Source organism: Somniosus microcephalus, chromosome 5 (genome assembly GCF_052327205.1).
Source record: "Somniosus microcephalus isolate GS21.2 chromosome 5, FLI_Smic_1.0, whole genome shotgun sequence".
In the NCBI taxonomy this organism is placed as follows: domain Eukaryota; kingdom Metazoa; phylum Chordata; class Chondrichthyes; order Squaliformes; family Somniosidae; genus Somniosus; species Somniosus microcephalus.
In genome coordinates this window covers 121,830,086-121,842,420 of record NC_140991.1, presented here as the reverse complement: position 1 = coordinate 121,842,420, position 12,335 = coordinate 121,830,086, and the positions used below count along the sequence as shown (strand labels likewise).

The window sequence follows — 12,335 nt, the reverse complement described above, 5'->3', positions numbered from 1 at the left end:
TCAGGGATCGGTGCTGGGTCCCTTGCTGTTTGTGATCTACATTAATGATTTGGATGAGAATGTAAAGGGTATGATCAGTAAGTTCGCGGATGACACGAAAATTGGTGGGGTGGTAAATTGCGAGGAGGAAAGCCTCAGGCTACAGGACAATATTAACGGGTTGGTCAGATGGGCGGAAAAGTGGCAAATGGAATTTAACCCGGAAAAGTGCGAGGTGATGCATTTTGGACGGACAAATAAGGCAAGGGAATACACAATGAGTGGTAGGACCCTAGGAAGTACAGAGGGTCAGAGGGACCTTGGTGTACATGTACATAATTCCCTGAAGGCAGCGGAACAGGTAGATAAGGTGGTTAAAAAGGCTTATGGGATACTTGCCTTCATTAGCAGAGGCATAGAATATAAGAGCAGGGAGGTTATGATGGAGCTGTACAAAACGCTGGTGAGGCCACAGCTGGAGTACTGTGTGCAGTTCTGGTCGCCTCACTATAGGAAGGATGTGATTACTTTGGAGAGGGTGCAGAGAAGATTCACCAGGATGTTACCTGGGATGGAGCGCCTCAGCTATGAAGAGAGACTGGACAGGCTGGGGTTGTTTTCCTTGGAGCAAAGAAGGCTGAGGGGGGACCTGATTGAGGTGTACAAAATGATGAGGGGCATAGATAGGGTAGATAAAGAGGAACTTTTCCCCTTAGTAGGGGGGTCAATAACAAGGGGGCACAGATTCAGGGTAAGGGGCAGGAGATTTAGGGGGGATTTGAGGAGGAACTTTTTCACCCAGAGGGTGGTTGGAAGCTGGAACTCACTGCCTGAAAGGGTGGTAGAGGCAGGAACCCTCACAACATTCAAGAAGCATTTGGATGAGCACTTGAAATGCCATTGCATACAAGGCTATGGACCAAATGCTGGAAAATGGGATTAGACTGGACAGGGAGGGATGGGCGGCGCAGACACGATGGGCCGAAGGGCCTCTTTCTGTGCTGTAAAACTCTATGACTCTCTATGACTCTATGACCCGAATTAGTCCCACCTGCAACAAGCGGGACTGGTCTTTAGGGCCCTTAAGCAGCACTGATTGGCCTTTATAATCCCATTTTAACAGGCCCTTGCCTGTTTAACCCTTTTCCCACGCAAAACGCGTCTGGTAGGGATGACGCCTGTGAAACCTGGCGTGAACACTATTGGCTTGCTGACTATCAGCTGCAGGTCCAACATTAAAGAGGATATTTGATCAGTCATCATTTGCAGGTGGCAGGACTTTGTTGTCTCAGGCCTGGGGGAACGTTTAGAAGGCATAACCACAGCTGTGGAAGTTTGGAGCCTAACATACTTCTCCAGTGTGACCCCTCTCGCCACCCTCACTCAGCGCTTCCTCAACTGAGGCACCTACCAGAAGCATGGGAGGCCTTTTTTTCCTTCCCCTCTTGGCATTAGAGGACCTCCAGCCCCATTCGCGAAATGACACACGCCACAACTGCAGAAGTTGCCATCAGAAATTTTATTTACAATAACCAACTGATGGCATTTTAAAAATAAACACATTTCACCCAAGTGACTACCCTTGTGACTATTAGTGCTTTATTTTCCTCTTATGCGTGCTCCTACGTAGTGGTTCCCCTCTGGCTTCAGCAGATGTGGAGGCCCCTTCCTCACTTTCCTGCTGCTCCTGTCTCGACACCTTTGGCGGGCGTCCTCTGGGATGGCAAGCCTGTGAGGGCTCGCCAGCAGTCTGCTGCTCCTGCGGCTGTGCAGGGGTTGAGACTTCTATCTCCATTTGGTGTGGACTCCGGCGGGGCTCTGACCGAGGGCTCTGCAGTGGCATGGAAGTGTGAGCGCTTGGAGAGGAGCCCTCACTTCCTTGAGGTCTGCCACCAACCTCCCTCTCATGGGTCAGGTCCTCCTCAGTGCCTGCAAGTGGCTTGAGAGCAGCTTGCTGCACATCAGGGGGGCCATGGGGACCCGTTTCTACAATGGCAGTCCTACTCAGAGGGCCTGCCATGAAGGTCTGGTTTCTCTGTTCAATAGCTGACCATCGCTCTTCCAGAGATGTCAGTCTATTCACCATGTTTTCAACACTCTGGCGACTTAGCTCCTCCATGGCCATAGCCATCCTCTCCTCTACTGTAGCCATCCTTTCCACGGAGGTTGCCATCCTTTCCATGGTGATGCGTTCATGCGCCAATGACTCCACAAAGGCTCTGCTCATGTTCGCTATGGACTCCTCCATTCGCTCCACACTCGCAGTGACCCTAGAGACAAAACCTGCCAGAGACTCCTGCATCTGTGCCTGGAGTTCCATCACCTTTGATCTTACGGATGGACCCAGAGGCAGAGGGTCGACATGCAGCTGAGCTGAGCTGGCAGAGTCCTGCGCCCTCCGACGAGGACTCTCCACTGCTGTCCCTGTCTCCACAATCTGCTGATGCTCACTTGTGAGCTGTGATACACCAGGTGACAACTCTACTCTATGTCCTGAAGGTCCCACCGAGGTGTGAGTGTCTGCGCTGGTGCTGGGTGCGCTTATTGCTGTTGACGCTGTGCCCTCAGAGGTTGCAGATTCCTCTGAGGAGTCTGGCTGCTCAGGCTCTTCCTCCTGCAAAGTGGGGATGGGGGCTCTCGATGGTCCCGTGGGGGAGTCAAGGAAAAAGTTAGAGATGTGATGTCAAGGTTACATGCACATTGTATTCTGCAGATGATCATAAGTCCATATGATGTAGCTTCAGAATCATTATCAGAGACTCATGCAATGCCAATGAGAGAGATGGAAAACTATTCTGTCACCAACTTGCTGTGATGCTCCTGCCTGTCCTTCCCCAACGTCCACATCTCGGTCAGCCCCGGCAATCTCCAGGACGCCTTCCTCCCGGGGGGTGAGCTGGGCTAATGAGGGTGGCCCTCCTCCTGTCCTGGCTCACTCTCTCCTGTTGTGAGCTCTCTTTTCCTGCAATGAGAGAGACAAGTGGAGGTTGAGTGAGAATGAAGGAGTGAGTGCAGAGATTGCATAGCATAGATTACTTAGAAGGAGGCAAAGATGGAGTGAGGTTGCAAGACCTTGGCCCTCCATGTGTGTTGTCAGTTGTGTTCAAAGCATCAGAGTGAGTGGGAGTGTGAGGGCTGCATGGTGGCATAGTTCTGTGAATGTGAGCATAGAGAGGGAGGCAATGGGTAAGGGTGCATGGATGTGAGTGTCTAGTGGGACGTGCAGGAAGAGATTGCTAAAGCTGAGTGCTGGTGAGGAAAGGCAATGGGGATCATATTGAGGGTGATGGAAACATCATACAGTACTTACTTTTCCAGTGCGAAGAAGGTCATGGAATCTTTTCCTGCACTGCAACCACGTTCTTCGTGTTAGCCCCAAGAAGTTGACTTGACCTGCCACCTCTAGCCACACAGCCTTGGTCTGGCTGGGAGGCCTCTTCCTTCCTGAAGAAGGGAAGAGGACCTCCCCGTGGGTCCTAGCACCATCCAATAATGCCTGTAGTGAAGCCTCATCAAATTTGGGCGCAGATCTGGCCCTCCCGCTGGCCGTTCCTCCTGCAGGCTCCTGTGCCATCTTAACGTGGAATGTTGGAAGCCTGCAGAGGAAGCAAGGCTTGTTGTGAACCTTAAAAGCAGCAGCAATGATGATGTCATATTCTGCAACTTTCTGACTGGAAATACTCAATTGCCACGGCTTCCCACACGCTGGAAATCAATTGGCCAATTGTGTTAAATTTGCATCAATCTCACAGACCCATTTACAATCGTGTCAGAATCACTAAATTCGGGGAAACCGCCAATTCCCTGCACCTGAATGAAAATCGACCCCCTAGAGTTTATGGGGAATGGAGGATTGGCCAGGGTTTCCATTCCAGATTGCTGTTCAATGATCCCCACTGGAAATGTGCATTTGTGGGTTGTGGGTGTGGACAGGATTGAGCTTGGCTGTGATGGTCTCAGTGGTTGAATAGCCTGCTGACAATTGCTGTCTTTGCTTATACATAAAGAATGGTCAATTGGTTGAAGTCCCAGGTGGCACCTGGTGCCTGTGGAAATGTAGTCCAGCAAGAGAGTAGGAGAAGGGACAACATTGACAGAAGGATGTGATGCAAGTGCACTGGCTCTGATTACTATTAATGTGTTCCATAAGCATACAAAAATGAAGGCCATGCCAAACCATCTCAAACAGCAGGTTTGTATTTAGTGATAAAATGATATAAAATTGGTACACTGAGCTCCTGAAGGCTGGCTGTTTTCTGTGGAAAACCAGGAATGTGCATAAGCCACAAGGGAGCATCTGATGGTACTCGGAACCTTTTCAACTCTGTGGAGTTTCAATTTATTTTTTGTTGCCATTAGTATTCCAAAGGGATGTTGGATTTGCATCTAATTTGCTGAATTGGATGTGCTTCTGGAATATAAAATGACATAAACCCAGCCAGTGTGCCAGAAATCCAAGTTGGCCAAGACCCATCTCAATGACTGTTCTCACTAACATAGCATCCATTACCATTAAACTGACATGTGGGCATAGATATTGGTGGGGAGGCTGAAAATGCAGGGGAGGGGGAGTGGGTATCGGGGGGGGGGGGGAACGGAGCTCACGGTGGGGGTTGGGGGGAGTCGGCCAGGGATCGGGTGGGGTGGAAGATCGTGGCCGGCCTCATCATCGTTGGGGGGGGGGGAAGCCTGGGAGTGGGGGGTGGGGGTGTGAGACCTGGGAGTGGGGAGGGGGAGCCTGGGAATGCGATCAGAGGCTTCGTGCAGTGGTCTCTGATTGCAAGGGGTGGGTACGGTAGGGACCCTGGATCCAGGAGGTAGGTATAAAGCCACTTACCTCCTGGGTGCAGCAGTCCCCACCTCTGTTTAACTGCCGGGTTTCACAAATTGTGTGAAACCCGTCCACATGCAGTTAAAAACAAAATGGAAGGGAAAAATAGAGGCTTCCAGCCTCATTACAATATTTAAATTGAGGTAACACCACCTGGCAGCGGATTGGTCGCCTGCCTCCGGCAAAACCGGAAGTGGGCGGGTTGGAGGCGGGATCAGGTTGGGATTCACATTTTTACCAATTTAACTTCCCCCACGCTCCAAACCCACCCGTTTTTTGATGGGAAAATTCCAGCTATACTGTTTCTCAGAGCACTTAAAGGATGGAGGGAAGAAGTTGGACATTGAGCAGGAGAGAAAAAAAGGAGAGAGAAGTTAGAGAGGGAGGTGAAGGTGTAGTTAAAGGGAAGGGTTTTAAGAATCAGTTTAAATTAGGAAAGGAGGAGGCAGGCAGAGTGATTTAGGAAGGGTGGACAGGGTCATAGTGGCTGAAAGAAGAGCTGCTGATAGTGGAATGAGGAATGTGGGTAATGAGAAGTAATCCAGTGTTGGAGGGGCAGAGTGTACAAGCGTTAACATAGATCTGGAGGAGTTCACAGATGCAAGTTGGGATGAATCAGTGGAGGAATTGTAATTGAGGACAAGGATGTTATAATCAATTTGTTGAGGGATGGAAGCTAGTGGAGCTTGGTAAGTACAGGGGCGAAGGCAGTGCAGGACTTAGTTCAGGAGAGGCTGTAGTCCTCAACATTTGAATAAGTGATGGGTGGAGACCAGAAAAGAGAGCTCTGGAGAAGTTGAGCCTCTAGGTAAAAAGACATGGATTAGAGCCTTCGCAACAGTCGGAGGAAGGAAGGAGCAGCGGTGGCCAACATTTAGGAAGTGAGTAGCATGAGAAAGCTTTGCACCGCTGGGATAAGCCTGAGGTGGCAAACAGAGAGGTACCACTGGTAGGAGTCAAAGAGGATGGGCTTCGGTTTTATAGACATCATAAGCGGGAGAAAATTACAACACATACTAAATGGTACCCTGGGGGATGTTGACTGGGATTTCTATAGGGCCTGTTAAGAGAATACATTTTCCAACATGCTTTACAAGTAACCCAAAATAAACAATAAAAATTGTAAAAAGCAAAATACTGCAGATGTTGGAATCTAAAACAAAAACAGAAAATACTGGAAACACTTGGCAGATCAGTCAGCATCTGTGGAGAGAACAGACACATTAATGGTTTGGATGTAGATACTTCTTCAACACTGTAACTGCTTCTGAAACACCGATAAAGCTAAACTACAATCATCGTTCTTCAGTGTTCACTTGGTTACTGTGAAATATCAAAGTTTCATATTTGACCAAAAGCAAAAAATAATCATGTCCTATTACATTAAAAAACATTAAAGTTTAATGAAAATAAATCACCGCATGTTTAAATGTCTGGAATCAATTCACCCTACCAATTCTTTAGTACACTTCAGTAATGGCCCAGAAGTTCGGGTCGGAGGCTTCCCGCGGGTGCAAGCCTCCTACCTGCACTTACCTAGCGCGCCGGCCGTTGTGCTGTGGGCCCGCGTGGGATTCCGATCCTGGGCCTCTTCCAACTGCCGGCGCTCAGTGCTTGCGCATCCCAGGGACGCAGTTAGTTCGAAGCGTCCCCTGGGATCACGTGGGCCATGGAGAGCCAATGGTAGCAGGGAAATGCCCATTCATAAAATTGACAGGAAGAGCTGTCAAAACTATAAATACTATAAGCCCCAAAAATAACTAAAACTTCAAATAATTTTTTTTTTAAATCACATTTTTAAAATAACTATAAATTACATTAATTTAAATTATTGTTTAAAATAGTTATTTTTTTGAAAAAATTAATTACATTTTCTAACAGGGCTAAAAATAAACTTACCTTTCTTTAAAGTATTAAAAAATAATAAACCTGTGGAAATTTTTTTTTAATTTTAATTAATTCACCACTTACCTTGTTTTTTAAAAGTGTAACTGCTGGAGACTTACCCTCCCGGAGAAACCTGCAAAAAAAATGTAAGTTCCAGGCGCACGCACTGCCTCTCTGGCGTACGCGTTCGACCTCTGATCCCCTTCCTTTAAGGGAACGGAAGTTCCGGTTTCCCGCGCATGCGCAGTGCATGCACGAAACCGGCACTTTTGTTGGGCCTACGGGTGAGTACCCAGCGCGTACTCACCCGTGGAGACCCGAATTTCTGGGCCATTATATTTCATCTCTCTAAGTAGAGAACCCTTCAAATTTTTGATTTTGCGTTTCGAGACTTCACATCGTATATTAAGGAAAAGGAACCATAACTCTTTCATTGGATGAATGACATGAAGTGGAGACAGAGCATTCTGTTTAATATTTGAGGTAGGGCTGCCTGGTTATAGAGAACAATGTACAAGCACAGAGATGAGAGGTATCAGATGAGTACCAAGACTCTGAATTTATGACTACAGATTTTAGCCATTTAGCCAGTATTAGCTATTCCTTACTTTGGTTTCAATCGATATGCCTTGGCTATGTGTGCAGGCCTCACAGTCAATTGCCACTGCAGATGAATATTATTAATTGATGTGAGATGTGAAAAAGCTAGTTAATACCTCTTTTTTTTTTGCTGCATCAGCTCCCTACTGCATGAATTTTTATCAGGATATTTTGAAAGCACCTAATGGGCCTTTGCTGTGGACTTTCCTGAAGCCGCTGCTACTTGGTGAAATACTGTATGCTCCAAACACGACAGAGATCCTGGGAGTGATGCGGAAGGTGAGAGGGTTCAATATGCTGGGAAACTGGCAGGTTTTATACAGTTACAATCTGCATTTGACATTTGGGGGTAGATTTTGACATTGTGCAATAAGATAAAATGGGTGATAGTGAATCAAAGAGGCTAGGCTCAATGGAAATAAAAACTGGGAGAGATGTAAAACGGCTTTCCAATTCATGATCACCCGATTTACACTATCGCACAAAGTGAAAATCCACCCCTTGGAATTTGCATGTGTGCACTGCACTTCACTAACTGCAAGTACCAACTGCTAGCCTGTTTCTTTTTCCCTACCTGTTTTGCTTATGGATATCGGTAATACACTTAAGCAATTTAAGCATGTATGTAATATAGCAAGGTGACCACGTTGATGTAGTTGATTTAAATTTCACAGCTGAGAGAAAGCACAGATTATACAAACTTGAACTGACTGTATACATCAGCGGAAAGACTATTTAAAACAATACAAACAGAAACAATAAAAGAGACAAGAGACTGTACTATATGTGGGTAGAACAAATGAAGGACAGAGACAGGATGAGTTGCTAGTCCATGTGCTTGCTTTATTAGGCCTAAGCAAACTGAGCATGCTCATACTAAACCATGTGACAAACCATGTGATAATACATTACACTGCTTTCCTCTTAAAAAATGTATGAATTCCCCTCTCAAATACAACAAAACTATGTCTCACCTTTCCCAGCATTACATGTACCACATAACAAAAACTTCTGGCTCTTTTTCTTTTAAATGAACTACAAATTCAGTTTAATAACAGGTTTGCGGAGCCTTCCTGATCTCCTTAAAGAAGGTTTTGGTGTTGAACCAATTTTTGGGCTGTTTTGTTTTGGTTCTGAACTCACAGATGATCCTGTTTTTATCTCAGACTTGTCTGAACCCGGTATTTCAGTTTCTGAAGTCTGAACTGAGTCAAACTCATGTATGAGTTCATGATCAACTGGTTCAAGATCACGTCTTGGTTCATCTCTAGCAGAGATCATTTGATCTACATGAACACTTCGGATGTTGTCACCAATTTCAACCAAATATCTCTTGGTTCCACCAACCTCTACTATGGTTCCTACATCCCACTTGTGTGAACTCGACTTTCCAGGGGGACTGAGAACATGAACATACGTGTTTTGTTTGAAACTGCGTTCTTTCTGATTGCGGGCATAATAACATTTCTGACTCAAACTGTTTCTGTTCAACTCTTGAGGCCAAATTTGGTTGAACAAGACTCAATCGTGTTCTCAATCTCCTCTTCATCAAGAGTTCTGCTGGGGTATATCCAGTTGTAGTGTGTAGAGTAGTTCTGTACTTCAGCAAGAAATTTGCCAAACGTTGCTTCATGCTGAGTCCCGAACAACCCTGTAACACTTGTTTTTTGAGAGCTTCTTTTATTATTCTGACTAACCTTCCGGCTGCTCCGTTTGAAGCTGGATGATATGGTAGAACGAGAGTGTGTTTGATACCATTCCATTTTATGAACTCTTGGAATACAGCAGAACGGAACTGAGGGCCATTGTCAGAAACAAACTGTTCAGGTAAGCCATGACATGCGAAGATAGACCTCAACTCATCTGTGGTACATTCAGTTGTAGTATTTGAACCCATGTGTTTCACTTCGATCCACTTTGAGTGACTATCTACAAGTACTAGGAAATAATAATTTGCTTTCTCACAGAAGTCTACATGTACTCTCTGAAAAGGTCTACTTGGCCATGACCAGTGTTGTAGTGGAGTTTTGGGTCGTTTGTTTCTGCAATTTTGACAAACGCTGCATTTGCTGACAAGTGATTCAAGATCACTGACCAATCCAGGCCAGTAAACAAAGCTTCTTGCAATTGATTTCATACTGACGATCCCTGAATGTTCAGTATGAAGTTCTGCCAGAATTCTATCTCTCAAAGAAGTAGGTACCACCACTCTGTTTCCCCACTTGATACAACCTTGCTCACAGGACAATTATGGAATGGTTTCAACTCTGTGTCCAGACACTGATCGGTCCATCCATTCAAGGTGTTTTCATACACTCTTTTCAGTACTGAGTCCTTTTGAGTCTCGTCTGCAATCTCAGTTGCATTCACAGGAAAGTCTTTATCAACTGCACCTAGTGTGAAAATCTCACCTTCACTCCCAACACATGAGTCCTCATGTGGCAACCTGGACAAGGCATCTGCGATTACGTTTTTGCTTTGAAGTGCGATATTCAATCATGTAGTCATATTGTGACAACAACACTGCCCAACATTGCATTGTTGATGCGGCCATTGCAGGGATGGCAGATTTGGGCCCCAATATTGCTAGGAGTGCTCCCTTGAGAAGGTGGTGGTGAGCCGCCTTCTTGAACCGCTGCAGTCCGTGTGGTGAAGGTACTCCCACAGTGCTTTTAGGGAGGGAGTGCCAGGATTTTGACCCAGCGACAATGAAGGAATGGTGATATACTTCCAAGTCAGGATGGTGTGTGACTTGGAGGGTAACTTGGAAGTGGTGGTGTTCCCATGCACCTGCTGCCCTTGTCCTTCTATGTGGTAGAGGTCGTGGGTTTGGGCGGTGCTGCTGAAGAAGTCTTGGCGAGTTGCTGCAGTGCATCTTGTAGATGGTACACACTGCAGCCACGGTGCGCCGGTGGTGGAGGGAGTGAATGTTTAAGGTGGTGGGCAGGGTGCCAATCAACCGGGCTGCTTTGTCGCTGCAGAATACCCAACCTGTGACCTGCTCTTGTTGCCACAGTATTTATGTGACTGGTCCAGTTAAGTTTCTGGTCAATGGTGACCCCCCAGGATATTGATGGTGGTGGATTTGGCGATGGTAATGTCGTTGAATGTCAAGGGGCGGTGGTTAGATGCTCGCTTGTTGGAGATAACCATTGCCTGGCACTTGTGTGGTGCGAATGTTACCTGCCATTTATCAGCCCATGCCTGAATGTCGTCCAGGTCTTGCTGGGCATGGACTGCTTCATTATCTGAGGAGTTGTGAATGGCACTGAACACTGTGCAGTCATTAGCGAACATCCCCACTTCTGGCCTTATTATGGAGGCAAGGTCATTGATGAAGCAGCTGAAGATGGTTGGGCCTAGGACACTGCCCTGAGGAACTCCTGTAGCCATGTCCTGGGACTGTGATGATTCACCTTCAATCACCACAACCATCTTCCTTTGTGCTAGGTATGACTCCAGCCAGTGGAGCGTTTTCCCCCTGATTCCCATTGACTTCAGTTTTACTAGAACTCCTTGATGCCACACTCGGTCAAATGCTACCTTGATGTCAAGGGCAGTCATTCTCACCTCAGCTCTGAATTCAGCTCTTTTCTCCATGTTTGGACCAAGGCTGTAATGAGATCTGGAGCCGAGTGGTCCTGGCCGAACCCAAACTGGGCATCAGTGAGCAGGTTATTGGTGAGTAAGTGCTGCTTGATAGCACTGTCGACAACACCTTGCATCACTTTGCTGATGATTGAGAGTAGAGTGATGGGGCGGTAATTGGCCGGATTGTATTTGTCCTGCTTTTTGTGATCAGTTATCAGGGTAAACTTTCTGCCGATCAGGAACTGTTGGAATTTCTTGATTCCAAACACTATGGCAAGTACTTCCTTTTCAATTTGCGTGTAGTTTCTTTCTCTCTTTATGAGGGCTTGCGATGCCAACGTGATTAGTTTCTCTTGACTGTCATCCATTACGTAGCTTATGACAGCTCCCACACCGTAGCTGGAAGCATCACACGCTAACTTACGCTCATGCTCTGTCGTAGTGCACACGTAGAGCATCGCTAGAGAGACTTCTCTTACAAGCATCGTAAGCTTCCTGTTGTACTTTCATCCACTTCCACTGGACATCCTTCTTGAGGAGCTTGTGCAATGGAGCTAATATGGTTGCTAACTCAGGTAAGAAACGTGCGTAGTACTGGACCATTCCAAGGAAAGATCTTAATTCAGACACATTCTGTGGCTTTGGAGCATTGATGACAGCATCAACCTTTTCCTTCACTGGTTGCAAACCACTTTCAGACCACGGTACACAACCTCGGGCTGTATAAAAGCACATTTGCTCCTTTTCAATTTGACATTGTGGGCATTCAACCTTTTGAAGCACTATATCTAACACTTCTAGACATGAGTATCACACATATTGGTATTTTGTGTGTCAGGTCACATGTAAACCCAGATTTAAATATGTGCAAACAGTGCAGTAACCAAAAAAAATTGATATTCTGCATATTTACAAATGAACTTTTGGTTATGTTGCCAAATGGAACATAATTGTCACCACGGATCTGCATGACCTTTCATTCTGTTTTGCCATATTTGACTACACATTATGTGCTAATCATTAATTTATGTGTATAAACTCAGCTTTAATTATGTTCCGATGTTTTCTCTATCATTTCTCAAACATTTTATAACATCATATTGAAAAATTCAAACCACAAACACTAAAAAAATTGTTTTGCAATTGGAAAAAATGCAATGGGTAAGTAAACATTAATAATTTGAATTTGGTTTTATTTGATTGTTGGGAATTACAACATCTTGCAATAAGATAAAGAACTGCCTAATTACTTTAAAAATGTGGATTTATTGCTCAACATGTAGTATACTGCAGCATAGCTGTTGAAGGGTCATGGTGAAATTAAAATTTCTGACAAAGTATTGATGGGGAATATCTCACCCATGACTGACTTATGGCAGTTCTTTCTGCAGTATTATTTCAGATCACTTCTTGTTTTCACATATGTGAAATTATGGGGAAAGTGACT

At 45.7% G+C, this 12,335-nt stretch overlaps 1 protein-coding gene across 1 annotated transcript in view; it reads left to right on the top strand.

Annotated features, from left to right (window-relative positions):
- Positions 1-12,335, top strand: part of LOC147117285 (ATP-binding cassette sub-family A member 13-like) — a 250,509-nt gene that overhangs the window by 40,425 nt on the left and 197,749 nt on the right. The window contains exon 10 of the mRNA XM_085988134.1: positions 7,437-7,576. Coding sequence (XP_085844260.1) covers positions 7,437-7,576 — 140 coding nt within the window. The remainder of the gene's footprint in view (positions 1-7,436; positions 7,577-12,335) is intronic.